The 19,695-nt window shown below is 43.6% G+C and overlaps 1 protein-coding gene across 1 annotated transcript in view; it reads left to right on the top strand.

Moving 5' to 3' along the window:
• Window positions 1–18,603, top strand: part of GCSAML (germinal center associated signaling and motility like) — a gene marked incomplete at both ends in the record, with an annotated part of 43,079 nt that extends 24,476 nt beyond the window's left edge. Inside the window, 2 exons of the mRNA XM_080672806.1 lie at window positions 17,424–17,452; window positions 18,361–18,603. Coding sequence (XP_080528932.1) covers window positions 17,424–17,452; window positions 18,361–18,603 — 272 coding nt within the window. The remainder of the gene's footprint in view (window positions 1–17,423; window positions 17,453–18,360) is intronic.
• Between the last annotated feature and the right edge of the window lie 1,092 nt (window positions 18,604–19,695).

Here is a 19,695-nt window from a genome sequence, read left to right as displayed (position 1 = left end):
TTTTGCAACTTACATTTAAGTCTTTTATCCATTTTGAGTTTATTCTTATGTATGGTGTAAGTTGGTGGTCTAATTTCATTTTTCTGCATCTCCCTGTCCAATTTTCCCAACACCATTTATTAAAGAGACTGTCTTTACTCCATTCTATGCTCTTGCCTCCTTTGTCAAATATTTATTGACTATATAAATGTGTGTTAATTTGTAGGGTCTCTGTTCCATTGATCTATATGCCTGTTCTTATGCCATTACCATGCTGTTTTGATTATAATGGCTTTGTAGTATAGTTTGATATCCGATATTGTGATCCCTCCAACTTCGTTCTTTCTCAAGATTGCTGAGGATTTTTGGGTCCTTTTTTGTTCCATATAAAATTTTGGAATTTGTTCTAGATCTGTGAAATATGCTGTTGGTATTTTAATCAGGATTGCATTGAATCTATAGATTGCTTTGGGTAGTATGGACACTTAATGATGTTAATTCTTTCGGTCTGTGAACATAGTATATGCTTCCATTTATTTGTATCTTTCTGAATTTCTTTCTTCAATGTCCTATTGTTTTCTGAGTATAGGTCTTTTTTTTTTTTTATATTTTATTGATTTCTTACAGAGAGGAAAGGGAGAGGATAGATAGTTAGAAACATCGATGAGAGAGAAACATCGATCAGCTGCCTCCTGCACACCTCCTACTGGGGATGTGCCCGCAACCCAGGTACATGCCCTTAACCGGAATCGAACCCGGGACCCTTCAGTCCGCAGGCCGACGCTCTATCCACTGAGCCAAACCGGTCAGGGCCTGAGTATAGGTCTTTTATCTCCTTGCTTAAATTTATTCCTAGACACCTTATTTTTTGTTGCAATAGTAAATGGTGTGCAAACCTGCTATGCAGGTAGTCTCGAGGTGTCTTGATGGGCTCAGTGGCACAACCAGTAACTCTTCGGGCTGGGTATCTATAAAGGTAAAGCTTTATCACCATGCATGAGACGCTGTGCAGGGGCTTCCCCCAAAACAGGAGTGATCCCAGTAGGGTCTGGCGCCTGCTGGGATCTACTTTTGTGTGTGCTATTTGTGTGTCTAGTTGGGTTGATCTCTGGTGTGGTCTAAGGCCCACCACTTGCTGTGTTGGTTCTGGGTCCTTTTGGGTGGGTTTCAGATGCAGATGTTGTGTGTAACAGGCCTTAGTCTGCCTTTGTGTAGTTACCACTCTGTTCACTGTTGGTCTCTGCATCTACCAGACCTGTGTGTGCATGGGAGGGACCAATCTGTGTAAATGGGTCAGCTTCTTTTAGCTTTGAGATCTGTGTTTAGACCAAGGTTCTCTGAAGTCCGCCTCCACCTGTCACCTACTCCTCCTCCCCCTGAGGTTGCCTGGTCTCCCTACAGAGTCTTCAAAGAGAGTCTGTAGGATGAGCCCCAGCTAGGCTAACTCAGGCTAGTGGGCCCCCTGCTTGGAGATGAGGCAGCCAGGCACTCAATAGGGGGAAGTTAGTCTCTGTTTCAAAGCCGAACTCCTCAGCCTCTACCAGAGGCTCCAACTCTAGTTCCCCCCGAGGGTTGCTGCAGGTTCAGGTTGAGTATAGCCTGCAGTCTCCTCTTATGGAGCAGGTTCAGCTGCCCTGCGCTCAGGGGGATAAATCAAAAGACTCCCAGGTTGAAGATATTGCCGGCCCAGCCCACACGAGGGGGCTAAGCACTTCCTCCTGGTCCTAGACAATAGCCTCTGAGGGTCTCACACTTTAAATGTCCCACTCTGAGCTGCTCTCCTGTACCCCACAGAACTGCACCCAGTGGGGCTATCCTGGACTTCATAGAACTGAAGCAAAACAGTCTCTTGAGAGTGGGGGATGCCTGCAGCCTTGAGGGGTGGGGCGTAGATGGTCTACCTCTCTTTCGCAGGGATGCCTGGCAGAACTCACAGTGTAAGAAATAAGGCGACCCCCCAAATTCAAGGGTCCTGGTAGAACACAAAGCACACTTGGGAGCCAGGCAGCAAGGCAAATATCTTTCCTCCTGTGCAGAAGGGTGTGCACACATGGTCTGGGAACACAAGCACACTGAGCAGGCAGTCTGCTCGGCTTTTTAATCCTGACCCAGGTGACCCGTCTCTCACTCTTGATTGGAGCTCAGGCACACAGTCTTTCAGGATTGGCTAATTCAAAGGGAGGGGTTGGCCTTTGCTGTTTCAAGATGGCGGCCTCCAGGGGAGCTGCAAGGAGGGACTGTGTCTCTGCAAGCTCCTCTCTTGCCGGCACTGTGCAGTCCGGCCAGTCCTTCAGGGCTGCCTCTGAGCTCAGATCCAAAATTCAGACTCCAAGGTCCAAAATCCCCTACCTCCTGCAGTCCCGTGGTCCTTTTTTTCACAGTCAGACGCTTTGCCTGTCCTCAGGGACGTGGCTTGGCACCCTGTAGTCGCACAGTCCAAAATGGCAGCTGTCTAAACTGTTCTTTGACAGAAAAGATGGGTTGTTTATTCTCACAACAGGAGCGTGAATCAGCCTCCCCACAATGTAGTCGCAGAGCTCAGTACTCACCATCTGTGTCCCCGACAGGAGCCTCCACAGGGGATGCAGTCCATACACCCAGGCTCTGTGTGGCACAAGGGCCCCCACACCACCAGCCAACAGGAAGAGGTAGAAACTCAGCCCCCAGTGGGACACCAATCTCTCCACACCACTGATCTCAGCCAAAATTCCAGGCTCTGCTCAGGTGCTGAAGTCCTCAGTGCAGGCCCCAAATCTGCTCCTCCTGCTGCCAGCCCCGCAGGACGTCAGGCCCTGAGGCCCCACAGTGGGGGAGGGTTTGCAACGGGAGACACTTTGCCCTTTCCCCCAGCCACACAGGTTGGTCACTGATGGGCTCTGCACATGCCTTTCAAGAAAGTAGAGGGAAGGAAGGAGACAAAATGGTGGCGTAATAGATGGACGTGTCCAGAACCTTGTCCCGGAGCAAATAGAGTGAACGGCTGAAACAAGGGGAATTCAGTCCGAATTGGCGAAGGAGACACAGCTGGTGAGACAGTTTGCAGCCGGGAAGGGCAGAGGTCCCCTGGATAAAGGTGGAATCAAGGATCTAGGCAAGAGAGTCTACCGGACCTCTGTGCCCAGAGGGTCAGGGAGAAACTACAGGGTGCTAAGCCACGTCCCTGAGGACAGGCAAAGTGTCTGACTGTGAAAAAAAGGACCACGGGACTGCAGGAGGTAGGGGATTTTGGACCTTGGAGTCTGGATTTTGGATCTGAGCTCAGAGGCAGCCCTGAAGGACTGGCCGGACCGCACAGTGCCGGCAAGAGAGGAGCTTGCAGAGACACAGTCCCTCCTCGCGCTGGGGCCTGTGACTTTCTCCAATGAACCTAGTTCGTAGGACCTTTCGGATACAGACACTTACCAGTGGCTGAGGTGGGGGAGAAGGTGTGGACTTGTGGAATCTGGGGAGAGTAGGCGGTGGTCCAGGAGAGGTGGTAGCAAGTCTGGTGCTAAGTCATATTTAAGCCCCAGTCACCATTTTCTCCTGAGAGATAGCCCCTCCCTCCAGTCTCCAGGCAACAATATAGCCACACCCAGATCACACCCTGAATAATACAAAGGAATCTGAATACTCCCAGAGGTCATAGGAACAGACCTAAAGAGAAATCTTTAGCCCCAGCAACTGGAAACTGAGAAACAGTACAGTACAGATGACTGGAATCATAAGCCAGCCAAAGGAACGACACTCCACTTTTTTCACTTTTATTTTCATTTTTTTTATTATCCCTTTTTTCTTTTTTTTTCTTCTTTTTTTCCTTCCTTTCTTCTTTGTTTTCCTGTTTTTGTTTGTTGCTTTTTTTTCTATTTCTTTTCACATTATTTTTCCATCACTATTTTTTATTTGCTATTTAAAATTTTTTATACCATTTTTGAAATCACTTTTTTTGTAAATTTATTATTTTTTCTTCTCATTCTCTTTCTTCTCATCCACTTATTCCCTTTCTACTTCCTCAATACTAAATTGAGGGCCTCCCCATATTCATTCAATTCTTAATCTTATTTTCACTATATAAGCTCAGCCTCTACAGATTCTGCCCCAATCCTTTTTGCTGGGTGTGTGGTGTTTGTATTTTTTTTGTTTGTTTGTTTATCTATTGGTTCTGTGTTGTCTTATATATATTCTCCTTTTTATTCCTTTGTCTTTTATCCCTTATCTTTTCTCTCTCTTCGATAGCATTTGTGCTCTCTTTTCTCTGCCCTAACTCTCTTTGCTCAGGTGGTCACTTATATTGGGGTAATTGGTATCGTGTGTACATTTGTGCTTAGTTCCCTCTGTGTTGTGTCTTGTTGAGGTGAATTTTATCCTGTCTGGTCAAGGGGCTTGAGAGCAAGCCACATAACCAGACACCTAGAGAGGAAACTCCATCCACGAATGGGTCAATAACACCCCAGACCCAACTATAGAGGCTGGAAGAATGTGGCAGTGAGGGAAAGAGCATGAGTGAGTGAGGGAGTAAAAGAGGAGCATGTGGTCAGGTGGTGTGTGTGTGTGTGTGTGTGTGTGTGTGTGTGTGTGTGTGAGCGAGAGTGAGTGAGGCACAGTTAGATCCCACAGGACCTGCAGGGGCAGGCTAATCAGGCTCGCCTAACTAGGCAGGTTCTGCTACCATTGCAAACAGTACCGGGAGGCCAGCTTGTCCTTAGAGGCCTAGCCTTTTTGAAGGGGAGAGCTGCTGTAATTGGGTTCCCAGCCTCAACTCCACCCAGAGTGCCCTCAGATAACACCTGGGACTCTACAGCCATCCCTGCCAGGGACATGCTACCTAGGTTGTGATCCCACGGTCAACGAAGCTCCAGCTACGCTGGGCGCAGGCTTCTGTGAGTTCGGAAGCAGGATCCCCTCTGACTGGCCCAACGCTTTAGCCCAGGGCACTGCAACCACGTGAACAGCAGACTCGTGAGCAGCTCACTCCTGTCCAAGGAGCAGCAGCCCTGCGAGCAACCCGCCACAGGCCTAAGAGCAGCAGCTTCACATGGCCTGCCCCTGTCCAAGGAGCAGCAGCTGTGTGAGCAGCCAGTTCCCCTGTCTGATGAGCAGCAACCACGCGAGCAGCTCACCCCACCTGAGGAGCAGCAGCCGCTTGAGCAGCCCACCCACTACTGAGGAGCAGCAGCCCCACACAGCCGTCCCCCCACTGAGGAGCAGCAGCTGCTCACAGCCCACACCCTGCACCTGTCCAAAGAGCAGCAGCTGTGCCGCATGAGCAGCCAGCCACCTTCCAAGGAGCAGCAGCTGTGTGAGTAGACCATCCCTTTCCAAGGAGCAGCAGCTGTATGAACTACCTGCCCCCATCCGAGGAGCAGCAGTTGTGTGAGCCACCTGCCCCCATCCAAGGAGCAGCACCTGTGTGAGCAGCCCACCCCCTTCTGAGGAGCAACAGACGCACGAGCAGCCTCCCCCCATCTGAGGAGCAGCAGTTGCATGAGCAGACTGCCCCCCATCCGAGGAGAAGCAGCTGCACGAGCAACCCACACCCGTACAAGGAGCAGCAGACCTGCAAGCAACCTGCCCCTGTCCAAGGAGCGGTGGCATCACATCCCATCTGAGGAGCAGCAGCAGCACGCAGCCAGCCCCCATCTAAAGAACAGCAGCCACACAAGCAGTCCGCCCCTATCCGAGGAGCAGCAGCCACGTGAGCAGCTGGCCCCCATACAAGGAGCAGCGGACATGAGCAACCCGTCCCCATCTGAGGAGCAGCAACCTCATAATCAGCCCACCCCCATCCAAGGAACAGCAGCTATACAAGCAGGCTCCCCCATCAGCCAGAGGAGGCACCACTGCTGCAAACAGCACCCCACCAGAGGAGCCGCTGCCAACTGAGAAGCAGCTGCTATCGTAACCACCCGAGGAGCAACTGCAGCCAGAGAAGCCACTGTCACCCAAGGAGCAGCCCCTGCACAGCTCGACATCTAGATCAGTTGGTGAGACCAAAAATGGGTAGACAAAGATACCCCCAAAGGAAAGAAAAGGAGGAATCACCAGAAGAGCAGATAAGTGAAACAGAGGCATGCAATATGTCAGAAAATGAATTCAGAATAAGGGTCGTAGAGTTCATAAACCGGATGGAAGAAAAAAATCAACAATTTATGTAAGAATCAAGAAGAAATGAAGAGTGATATAGCTGCAATAAAAAACACCATGGAAAGTTTCAACAGTAGACTAGGAGAAGTGGAGGACCGAATTAGTGAACTAGAAGACAGGGAAGCAAAACACAGCCAAACTGAATTGCAACTGGAGAAAAAAATTAAAAGACAGGAGGAGAGCCTAAGGAAGCTATGGGACAACATGAAACGAAGCAACATACGAATAACAGGGGTGCCAGAACAACAGGAAGAGGAACAAGGGTTGGAAGAACTATTTGAAGAAATAATGTCGGATAACTTCCCTGATGTGGCAAAGAAAAAGTCACACAAGCACAGAGAGTCCCAAACAGGATGAACCCGAAAAAACCCACACCAAGACACATCATAATTATGATGGCAAATATTCAGGACAAAGAGAGAATCTTAAAGGCTGCAAGAGAGAGACAGAAAGTTACATACAAGGGAGCTCCCATTACATTATCAAATGATTTCTCAACAGAAACACATCAGGTCAGAAAAGAATGGAAGGAAATTTACAAAGTGATGCAAACCAAGGGACTGAATCCAAGAATACTCTATCCAGCAAGGTTATCATTCAAAATTGAAGGGGAAATAAGGAGCTTCAGAGACAAAAAAAAAAAAAAATGCTAAGGGAGTTTATCATTACCAAGCCAGCAATGCAAGAAATGCTAACGGGACTGGTGTGAAAAGAAGAAATTAAAAGGTAAGAAGGAACACAGACACAAAAAATAAAAATGGCTACAAATAAGTTCCTTTCAATAATAACTTTAAACATAAATGGACTAAATGCTCGAATCAAAAGACATCGAGTGGCTGAATGGATAAAAAAAACACGACCCATATATATGCTGTCTACAAAAGACCAACCTCAGAAAAAGGGACTCATACACTCTGAAAGTGAAGGGATAAAAAAACATCTTTCAGGCAAATGGAAATGAAAAAAAAGCTGGGGTAGCAGTACTTATTTCTGACAAAGTAAAGACCATAACAAGAGATAAGGAAGGCCACTTCATAATACTAAAGGGATTGATACAACAAGAGGATATAAGCCTGATAAACATATATGCACCCAATGCAGGAGCACCCAAATACATAAAAAAAACCTTCTGGAAGATATCAAGGGAGAGATCGACAACAATACAATCATAGTAGGGGACTTTAATACACCACTGACATCACTGGATAAATCCTCTGGACAAAAATTCAGCAAAGAAACAGCAATTCTAAATGACTCACTAGATCAGATGGACCTAATTGACATCTTCAGAACATTTCACCCCAAAGCCACGGAATATACATTCTTCTCAAGTGCATATGGGACATTTTCAAAAATAGACCACATATTGGGTCAAAAGCAAAGTCTCCCCAAATTAAAAAAGATTGAAATCATACCAAGCATTTTCTCAGACCACAATGGCATAATATTAGAAATAAACTACAATAAAAACATTCCAAAAAATTCAAACACTTGGAAGCTAAATAGCATGCTATTAAATAATGATTGGGTTACCATTGAGATCAAAGAAGAAATTAAAAACATCCTGGAGACCAATGACAATAAAAACACAGCAATGCAAATACTATGGGATGCATGAAAGCAGTCCTGAGAGGGAAGTTTATAGCTCTACAGGCCTACCTCAAAAAACTAGAAAAAATGGTAGTAAGTCATCTAACTCTACAACTTAAAGAATTAGAAAGAGAGCAACAAGAAAAGCCCAGAGTGAGCAGAAGGAAGGAGATAATAAAGATCAGAGCAGAAATAAATGACATAGAGACCAAAAAAAAAAAAAAAAAAAAAAAAAAAAGATCAATGAAACCAAGAGCTGATTCTTTGAAAGGATAAACAAGATTGATGAACCTCTAGCCAGGCTCACCAAGAAGCAAAGAGAGAGGACCCAAATAAACAAAATCAGAAATGAAAGAGGAGAAATAACAACAGACCCCACAGAAATACAAAGGATTGTTAAAAAAATACTATGAACAACTCTACTCCAACAAACTAGGCAACCTGGAGGAAATGGACACATTCCTAGAAAAATACAACCTTCCAAAACTTACTCAGGAAGATACTAAAAATCTCAATAGGCTGATAACTATGGAAGAAATTGAAGCAGTCATCAAAAAGCTTCCAGCAAACAAAAGCCCGGGGCCAGGAGTTTTACCAAACATTCAAGGAAGAACTAAAACCTATCCTCCTCAGACTATTCCAGAAAATTCAAGAGGAAGGAACACTTCCAAGCTCCTTCTATGAAGCCAGCATCACCCTAATACCAAAACCAGATAAAGATAACACAATGAAAGAGAATTACAGACCAATATCCCTCATGAACATAGATGCCAAAATCCTCAACAAAATTCTAGTAAATCGGATCCAGCAGTACCTCAGAAAGATCATACACCATGATCAAGTAGGATTTATCCCAAGGATGCAAGGATGGTACAATATCCGCAAATCAATAAATGTGATACATCACATAAACAAATTGAGAGATAAAATTCACATAGTCATATCAATTGATGCAGAAAAGGCATTTGACAAAATCCAACACCCTTTCTTGATAAAAATTCTCAGCAAGGTGGGAATATAAGCATCATACCTCAACATAATAAAAGCCATATATGACAAACCCAAAGCCAACGTCATACTCAATAGGCAAAAACTAAAACCATTTCCCCTAAGAACAGGAACAAGACAGGGATGCCCACTCTCACCACTCCTGTTCAACATAGTGCTGAAAGTACTAGCCATTGCAATCAGACAAGAAGAAGAAATAAAAGGCATCCAAATTGGAAAAGAAGAAGTAAAACTGTCCTTATTTGCAGATGACATGATACTGTACATAGAAAACCCTAAAGACTCCATCAAAAAATTATTAGACTTAATAAATGAATTCGGCAATGTAGCAGGATACAAAATTAATGTCAAGAAATCTATGGCATTTCTATACACCAATAATGAACTTACAGAAAGAGAGACTAAAAAAGCAATCCCATTTACCATCGCACCAAAAAAATTAAGATACCTAGGAATAAACTTAACTAAGGAGGTAAAAGACCTATAGGAGGAAAACTACAAGACACTGAAAAGAGAGACAGAGGAAGACATAAGCAGATTGAAGAACATACCGTGTTCATGGATTGGTAGAATCAACATCATCAAAATGTCCATACTACCCAAAGCAATCTATAGATTCAATGCACTTCCCATTAAAATACCAACGGCATATTTCACTGACCTAGAACGAACGTTCCAAAAATTTATCTGGAATAAAAAAAGACCCCGAATAGCTGCAACAATCCTGAGAAAGAAGAACAAAGTAGGTGGGATCTCAATACCAGATATCAAGCTGTATTACAAAGCCACTGTTCTCAAAACTGCCTGGTATTGGCACAAGAACAGACATATAGACCAATGGAATAGAATAGAGAACCCACAAATCGACCCAAATCACTACGCTCAATTAATATTTGACCAAGGAGGCATGAACATACAATGGAGTCAAGATAGTCTCTTCAATAAATAGTGTTGGGAAAATTGGACAGATACATGCACAAAAATGAAACTAGACCACCAACTTACACCATACACAAAAATAAACTCAAAATGGATCAAGGACTTAAACATACAATGGGAAACCATAAAAATACTAGAGGAATCCATAGGCAGAAAAATCTCTGACATATGCCAAAGCAATTTCTTCACTGATACTGCTCCTAGGGCAATGGAAACTAAAGAGAAAATAAACAAATGGGACCACATCAAAATAAAAAGCTTTTGCACAGCAAAGGAAACCATCAATAAAACAACAAGAAAGCCCACTGCATGGGAGAACATATTTGCCAATGATATCAACGATAAGGGTTTAATCTCCAATATTTACAGGGAACTCATGCAGCTTAACAAAAAGAAGATAAACAACCCAATCAACAAATGGGCAACTTATCTAAATAGACACTTTTCGAAAGAAGACAGAGGGAAGGCCAAGAGACATATGAAAACCTGCTCAAAGTCACTAATCATCAGAGAGATGCAAATCAAAACAATGAGGTACCATCTCACACCTGTCAGAATGGCTATTATCAACAAGTCAACAAATGACAAGTGCTGGCGAGGATGCGGAGAAAAAGGAACCCTGTGCACTGCTGGTGGGAATGCAGACTGGTGCAGCCACTGTGGAGAACAGTATGCAGTTTCCTCAAAAAACTAAAAATGGAACTCCCATTTGACCTAGTGATCCCACTTCTAGGAATATATCCCAAGAAACTAGAAACACCAATCAGAAAGGATATATGCACCCCTATGTTCATAGCAGCACAATTCACCATAGCTAAGATTTGGAAACAGCCTAAGTGCCCATCAGCAGATGAGTGGATTAAAAACCTGTGGTACATCAATGGAATGCTATGCTGCGGAAAAAAAGAAGGAGTGCTTACCATTTGCAACAACATGGATGGAGATGGAGAGCATTATGCTAAGTGAAATAAGCCAGGCAGAGAAAGATAAATATCACTCATTTGTGGAATATAATGAACAACATAAACTGATGAACAAAAATAGATCCAGAGACAGAGAAACATCATTCAGAACGTCAAACCTCAGGGAAGGTAGGGGACAGTGGGGTTAAGGAGGAGAGATCAACCAAAGGACTTATATGCATGCATATAAGCCTATCAATGGACACAGACAACAGGGGGGTGGGGGCATTAATGGGAGGTGGGGGGTAATGGGGGAATAAGGACACATATGTAATACCTTAATCAATAAAGAAATTTTTAAAAAAAGTAGAGGATCCCTCAAAGCCACTGCTGGGTGCAGCCCGCAGACTCCTCTTCCAGATGGAGTCATGGCAGTGAAGCCCCTCCAGCATCAGTCCGGGAGCCAAGTTCTCAGGCTGGGCCACTGACACAAGAACTCCTCCCCTGGGAAGGCGCAGACCAAGGCTCCCAGGCAGACAGAGCCCCGGTTCCCTGTGCCCAGTACTATGCAGGCCCTTCCCATCTCTGCTGCTCTGGGTGTGGGACTCCTGTGTGGGGTTGAGACCTCACATCCCCAGAGGGAAGGAGCTTTGCAGCCATGATATCCCTTCTGCCTCTCAGCAGCCACACATGCTGGCATGGAGGTGGGTCCTCCCTTTCCACAACTACAGTCCTCCTGTAAGTCTCCATGTGGCTCCTTCTGTGCTCCCTGGATACAATACTTCTGGTCAGCTGCACTTCACTTGGTTTTTCCAATTGATTGTGCTGTAGTTTCACTGTAGATCTGTGCCCTGGCTGGGAGCAAGGTGACACAGTGAAGCATAGTAACCTCCATCTTGGGTAAAAACTGCTGTTTAAAATTTAACCCTGCTATTCTGGCTTCTGTAAATGCTTGCTTGCTTAAATAATAGGGAAAATAAGACTAGTCCCCATTCCAGAGAGGCCATAAGCTATGCCCCAGACAGTGTTGTCAGTGCTGGCGCCAGTCCAGGCCTTGAGATGTGGTCTCACAGCCCAGTCCCAGCACATAGGACTTTTTCTCAGAAGGTCCAGAAGTCTCATTCCAAATTTGGGAGACAAAGAGCTGAAAAACGCATAAATAAGGGAGACTTCCACCATATTGGGCCCAGAATTTGAGAAGCAAGATTTCCTCTGGGTCCTCTAGTGCTAGCGAAACAGGACTCCAAATAAATTTGGCTTATTGATTAAGGCATCTTCTGATTTACAATATAACAAGAGCATCCAGCTAGTCTGTAGCCATCTTGCCTCTCACTTTTTTTCTTAGTCCCTTTACCTTTTTCACCCAACCCCTTCCTCTCTGATAACGGGCAGTTTGTTCTCTGCACCTATGAGTCTGTTCCTTTGTAAAAAACATTTTTAAATCCTCACCCAAGGACATACTTAGAGTGAGGAAGGGAGAAAGATAGAGAAACATTGATATGAGAGAAACATTGACCCGTTGCCTTCCATATCCTCCCCAATTGGAGATTGTGAGAAATTCTCATCTGTCTGAATTCAAATGAGGGACTCGGAGACATGAAGGATGGCAAAACCAGACCTTTAATACGTTCTTGAGAGCGGCTGTCTGCGGGCAGGCACACACAGAGCAGCAATCACAGGCAATTTAACCTTATGGTGTGAGAGTCCCTCTGGGTCATCACTGGCTGAGTACTATGGAGTTAACAGTCTCTTCCCCGAGTCACCTCGGTCTTATTGTCTCCTATTGGGTTATTTTTAAAAATGGGCTGAGGCCTTTTGTAGTTGTCCCCACCTCCCTTTGTCTAGGCGGATGGTCCTGGAAAATGTGCTCCTGGTCACATGCACAGTTCTTTGTTCTTATACCCTCTCCCCCCAGTACCCTGGGGAAATTCAGTAACCCACTGGCCACATGCTGTTTGTTTTCTAAAAGTTGACCATGCTGAAGATGGATCACAGAGGCCTGTCTCCTACAGAGATCAAGCCTGCAACCCAGGTATGTGCGGAGAATTGAACTGGCAACCCTTTGGTCCAACAGGACAACACTTAACCAACTGAGCCACTCCAGCTGGGCTCTATGAGTTTGTTTCTATTTTGTTAGTTTATTTTTTCCTTAGGTTCCACATATAAGTGAAACCATATTGTATTTGTCTTTCTCTGATTGGCTTATTTCACTTAGCATAATACACTCCAGTTTTACCCATGCAATTGCAAAATGTAAGATTTCCTTTTTTACAGTGGATTACTATTCCATTATGTGAATGTACCACGGCTTTTTAAAAAATATATACATATACTAGAGGCCCAGTGCACAACATTTGTGCACTTGGGGGGTGGGGGTGGGGGAGTCCCTCAGCCCAGCCTCTGCCCTTTCGCAGTCTGGGAGCCCTCGGGGAATGTCCGATTGACAGCTTAGGGAGCAGGCCTAAACTGCAGTTGGACATCCTTAGCGCTGCTGTGGAGGCGGGAGAGGATCCCGCCACCGCAGCTCCCACCTCTGCTGTGCTAGCCAGCCCTCAGGTGGCTTCTGGCTGAGCGGCACTCCCTGTAGGAGTGCACTGACCACCAGGGGGCAGCTCCTGCATTGAGCATCTGGCCCTTGGTGGTCAGTGCATGTCATAGCAACCGGTTGTTCTGCCATTCGGTTGATTTGCATATTACCCTTTTATTATATAGGATAGGATTTTTATTGATTTCAGAGAGGTAGGGCGAGGGAGAGAGAGATAGAAACATCAATGATGAGAGAGAATCATTTGATCAGCTGCCTCTTGCATGCCCCCTACTGGGTACTGAGCCCACAACCCAGGCATGTGCCTTTGAGCGGAATTGAACCAGGAACCTCAGTCCACAGGCCAATGCTCTATCCACTGAGCCAAATCGGCTAGACCTGTACCACAGCTTTTTTATCCTTTTATCTACTGACTAGAGGCCTGATGCATGAAGATTCATGCAAGAATGGGCCTTTCTTCCCCTGGCTGACGGCACAGCCTTCGCTCCGTCCTGGAGCCACCTTTCTGCCTTCCCACAATGCCCAGAGGCCTGGAGCGGCTGGGGCAGTGTGAAACGCCTGCCCCTGGCCACTCGGTGCTTGCGTATGCAAATTAACCCGCCATCTTTGTTGGGTTAATTTGTATATTCACTCCTGATTGGCTGGTGGACGTCGTGAAGGTATGGTCAATTTGCATCTTTCTCTTTTATTAGTGTAGATGGGCAACTGGGCTGCTTCCAAATTTTGGCCATCGAAAATAATGTTTTAATGAACATATGGGTGCATATATTCTTTCACATCAGTGGGATAACTGGGTTATGACAGTTCCATTTTTAATTTTATGAGAAAACTCTATACTGCTTTCCACAGTGGCTGTACAAGTCTGTTGGGGGCAGAAATAGAATATTGGGGACCAGTGGCAATTATAAGAAATATTAACCATGGCGGTTCTGTTCTGGTTAGAAAAAGCACATCCTAAACTCAATGAGAGTTGTACACCCTGGGACATGGGAGCTAACATCCTCCTTCTGAGAATTGCCTATCATTATGGAAAGAGTTACATCTTCATGGCTGAAACAATCTAGTTCAGGAGGCATCTGCTCTTTACAATCCCAGCCCCTATTGCCTGTAATCTGGTCCCGGGGTGCACAGAGGTGCCTATCCTCCTGCAACCCTCCTCCCCAAGCCCACATGATGATAATTCCGTGCCTACTTTTTCATGCCTGTAATTCTTACTTTTCCACATAATCTTTGTCCTTCTACCCAATATAAGCAGCTGGCTTATGGGGAGAGGCAGAGCAGATTTTTGTGGATGACCTGCTTCTCTCCCATACTGCTGGCATTATTGGAATAAACGCTCATATATGATTCAACCCTGTCTCTGCTTAATTGGCTGAAGTAGTGACAGGCAGTCTGGACCCCTTGGTTGTTCAGTTACAAGTCTGCATTTCCACCAGTCTGCATTCTCTCTTCTCCTATGGTACCCATATGATTTGGATGTTGTTATGCTTGATGTTGTCCCAAAGGTCCCTTACACCATCCTCATTTCTTTAAATTAAATTTTTGCTACTCTAATTGAGTGTTTTCTGCTACCTTGTCTTCCAAATTGCTGGTTCAATCTTTGGCTTCATCCACCCTACTGTTTATTCCTTCCTGTGTATTCTTTATTTCAGATATTGTGTTCTTCATTTCTGACTGGTTCTTTTTGGGGTCCTTTTATGTCCTCTTCATGCTGTTTAAGTTCTTACTAAGCTCCTTAGCACTGGTTCTGTCTATTCTGGGGCCTTTGGAGAGGGACTCCGGTGCAGGTCAATGTCTGGCACTCCCTGTGACAGGCCCTGAGCAACCTGTTTAAAAACTACCAGGGGAACCTTTGCAGCTGAGATATCTCTCTGGGATCCCAGCCACCACCCATGGGAGCAAGGCCAGCCCTTTCACACCTCCACCCTTCCTACCACTCATGACGTGGCTTCCTCTGTAGATCCTTGGTTATAAGACTTCTGTTCAACTAGTCTTTGATTGGTTATTCAGTTGATTGTTCTACAGTGCAACCTCGGTTCTTGAACTTAATTCATTCCAGAAAGCTGTTTAAGAAGCAATTTGTTAAAAAACAGAATCATTTTTTCCCATTAGAAATAATGTAAATTTGAATTAATCCTTCCAGACCCCCAAATGGCTCCCTGTTTTAACCTTTCTTGTATACAGTGCATGTCTAATGTACTGTTTAATCTATAAACACTTTAAAAAAACACATAAAATGGAAATGAAAATTTTACAAAAAGGAAATAAAAGCTACAGTAAAAAATGAAAGTGTATGTACATACTAGAACTTGCCTTTAATGTTGAGAGCTATTAATGACTGAACATGGAGAAATGGGATGGAGGAATGGAGGGATGTTATTGTTTGGAAGAGGAGTCCCCTTCCATAAAAACACATCTGAGTCTGTCTCGGATTTTTCCCTGACCTTGGCAGAGCAGGGCCCCTAGTAGTCAGGTGGGTGGGGCCTCTGGAGTTGGGAGGGTGTTTCTATCAGATCCCCATGAAAGGGAAGCACCAGTCAGGTTCAGGGGAAATTGGAGGGAATGACCTAATCCCACAGCTGGACACTGACACCCCCTGAGTCTTCCCAGACTGCTATGTCCCAGCTGGTGCCACTGACTCCTCAGCAGGGTTAATATTTGCTCTGTGGGGAGCAGGATTCCAGAGGGTGGGTTAATTGCTTTTCCCCAGGCTGATACCGCTCAGAGAGGACCTCTCTGCCCCAGAAAGATGGCTGCTGCGGTATTGGAGGATGACTCAGTACAGGGATCCTGGTGGCTGTTCCCCCACAAGTTCCCCAAAGCCACAGCCCCAGATTCTCCTCGGGTGACAGACATGAGTCACCTGAGTCCACGGTGAGTGGCTGCAAACAAAATTTTGTGAGTTGGCCCTTTAAGGGGGTGCCCTTGTCTCAAATGGGCTGCACCGCTCCTTGGCATACAGAAACCCTGCCACCTTTTACAGCTGGATGCTATATGGGCACCTGTTCCCAGCTCTGGCGCTCTGGGCTGGGTAGCCTGGCTTGGTGTTTAGCCTTCATGCCTCTCAGGGGAACCTCTTGCTGCTGAGATATCCCTCCATAACCTCAGCCACTGCTTGTGGGAGCAGGGCCAGCCCCTGTCACATCTCCACCCTTCCTACCATCCTCGAGGTGGCTTCTTCCGTCAGTCCTTGTTTAAAAGTCTCCTTCTCAGCCCAGTCAGTGGTTGAGCATCAACCTATGAACCAGGAGGTCATGGTTCGATTCCAGGTCAGGGCACATGCCTGCGTTACAGGCTCAATCCCCAGTGTGGCGTGTACAGGAGGCAGCCAATCAATGACTCTCTCTCATCATTGATGTTTCTATCTCTTTTTCTCCCTTCCTCTCTGAAACCAATAAAAATATATTTTAAAAAATAAATAAATAAATAAGTCTCCTCTTCAGATAGTTTTTAGGTAGTAATTCAGGGTGATTGTTCCCCAATTTAGTTGTATTTCCAATTTGGTTCTGGGAGGAGCTGAGAGCCAGATCTACCGACTCCACCACATCTTTAAAGTGCCAGTGTCTGTTATTTCTGCGCTGTGGATTTTACCAAAGTTCTTTGTCATATATATGGCACTCCCTGTGACAGGCCCTTTGAGGCAAGTTACTTACATTCTTTAAATTTTTGTTTCTTCATATGGAAAATCTTCTTAAAATTAAAAAATACTACAACTTTAGATTCTGGTTGTGAAAATAACATTTAAAAATCAATGTCTACTTATTAGAACTATGCCTTATTTATTGAATCACAACTTTAAAGGAATGAATGTATCATATTCTCTGCTTATGTACTCCAGGAGCAATTGGATCCCAGGTCAGTGTCTACATTCCGCATTCTTTTTGTAATGGTCTGTATTTAATCTGAAGAACTTACTCTTATTTCAGTACCTATCTCTATAATGATTATTCATCTTAAAAAATATGATTTTCCTGTGATACTTTTATAGAAGTTATATCTTACATTTATAACTATAATCATTCTTCCTTCATACTTGCCATACTCTGTTTTCATAACATGTTTGTGGGCAAAATTGTGTTACCCAATTCCAAATTCCACTGTTCTTCAGCAGCTTTGTTGTGTATCATTTACACAGAAACATAGTATGGATGCTGCTTCAGAGCATATGTTCTTTCGTGATCTTGTCCTAGAGCCTTGAAAAGCTCTATAATGATAAGGCTCAACGTCAGGTGGCTTTACAGTTTACCATTGCATTCTACCCTTTTAACCGCCCCCAACCCCAAAGTGTGATGGTCCAAAATTCTTAGGTTGGTTTCTTTTTATTTTTTATCCTCTAGGTAATGAAGTTTTATCCACCTCTAATCAGGTAATAAAAACATTACCTTTGTCTGATAAATGTCAAAATCCAGATGCCTTTATATAAGCATGTTTGTAGGTCTGCCTTTACTTGAAATTTCTAAATGCATTGATCATGTCTTTCAAATTTTAAATAATATTCTTGATAATTTTAATGCAGAAACAAAAATAAATTTAAAAAATTTTAAATGCTTTGATTTAGATGATTAGAAATTTCTGGTTATAATTCTACTGAAGCCTTATTTTAATTTTTAAAACTAATATATCAAAAATAAGTTAATCAAATAAATACACATATATAATCTGACCACCATAAAACATCCATTCTTTTTAACTATCCATTTGTTTCTAATCTTTATGTCCATGAATTAACATTCATATTTACGAACATGGTGGATAGCAACAGGCTCCTAAAAAAGTTTATTCCTTTTAATTCTACATCGCAAGCATTTTATTAACTTTATTATGTAGTATCTTAATTTTTACATTTTTATTTCATAGTCTATGCAATTGAAAGTTTATTTAAAAATCTAAATTTTATTAATTGTATTTTATCTTACAGATATTTATAGTTACATAACTTGATTGATTACCTGCTGAGTGTTGATTGTTGCATATATTCTATTTCAACATGTGAGACGTAAAGGATACCACTGCTTTTCTGTAGGTCTTCTGAGGGATAGCATTGTGCTTCCTTTTTCTTTTATTGTATGAGGTGAAGTGAAAGCAGAGTGAGTAGCAACTCAGAGCATAACATGCATTGCTCAATGAGGTCTCTAAGACATCAGGGCCTGCAGCACGGTCTTGGGACACCTGAAGTGCAAGATCTTCAGAGAAGAAAGGAGGAGGGGTGAGGGATTGAGTTCAAATTTGATGGATGGCTGGATCCTTGATTTCTTTCTTCTTTGTGCTTGGCAGGAAAATGAGGATGTCAGTGGTTCCGAAGAAGTGTGCTACACAGTCATTAGTCCCCGCTCTCATCACAAGCCCTCCGTGAGTTCCAATGACAACGGCTATGAGAACATTGACTCCACCACAAAGAGAGTGAAATCGTTTAAAGAAGGATCAGAAACAGAATATGCCCTCCTCAGGATGGCATGCATCACCAGGCCTTCGCACTGCATCCCGGAGCATGATTATGAACTTGTGCTTCCCCACTAGACACTTCATGCCTCTTTGTCTTCCAGTAACAAAGACGGTACAGAGTGATGCCCTCTGGGGAAGTTTGTCTCTCAGCAGTTCATAAAACATTCATTTCTGTCCAGAGTTTAGAAATGAAGTCCTTTTAATATATTGCCTTGGGAAACTCTTAAACATGGTATCTCTGTGATTTGTATGAAGCCGTATATATTGGCATGATGATATAAAGTATTCTACATCTTTTTGTTTGTAAGGTTTGAAGATATGGAGATGGTGGGGAAACCTTCCTAGGACAATAAACATGACCTAAAATATATGACCTAAAACATTCAATTCCAACCATGCTCTCCAAATTTCAAATGCCGATATTTTTATTTCTAATTATGCATTTTATTTTTCATATATAAACTACTCAATAAACGTTTAAAATGTAAGACTAGTAATGAGACCTTTTAATAACCTGATACTTACTTCAATTTTGTCTTTTCTATGTGTTTTAAATTTTACTTGTGATAGTGTTTTAAGAATCAAGTTATTAATATTGGATTTTCTGAGAGGAGAAGCTGAGTATGCCATTAATTATAAAAGAATAAATGCATCAAGCATAGTTGCCCATTGTCTTTCTTTCCAATAGTAAATAGGATAATTTTGTTCAAATATTAGCAAAAAAAAAAAAAGTAAACCTGTGCCGATAGCTCTGTTCACAACATACTAGGATCAGTGGTTGGCAAACCGCGGCTCGAAAGCCATATGCGGCTCTTTGGCCCCTTGAGTGTGGCTCTTCCACAAAATACCATGGCCTGGGCGAGTCTATTTTGAAGAATTGGCATTAGAAGAAGTTTAAGTTTAAAAAATTTGGCTCTCCAAAGAAATTTCAATCGTTGTACTGTTGATATTTGGCTCTGTTGACTAATGAGTTTGCCAATCACTGTACTAGGTGATTACCTATGATTAGTAGCTTCTACTAATGAAGAATGAGTGGGCTCTGATTTTAAATTTTAGGTACACTGATAAATAATCCATTTATTTTTATTTTCATTCCCAGGGAATTTTTAAATGACATGCCAACATCCTAATAACGACACAAAGGCTATAATTGACAAAGCCCTGCCA

Source organism: Plecotus auritus (assembly GCF_963455305.1).
Source record: "Plecotus auritus genome assembly, chromosome: 6".
NCBI classification, from domain to species: domain Eukaryota; kingdom Metazoa; phylum Chordata; class Mammalia; order Chiroptera; family Vespertilionidae; genus Plecotus; species Plecotus auritus.
This window is presented reverse-complemented; position numbering and strand designations above follow the sequence as displayed.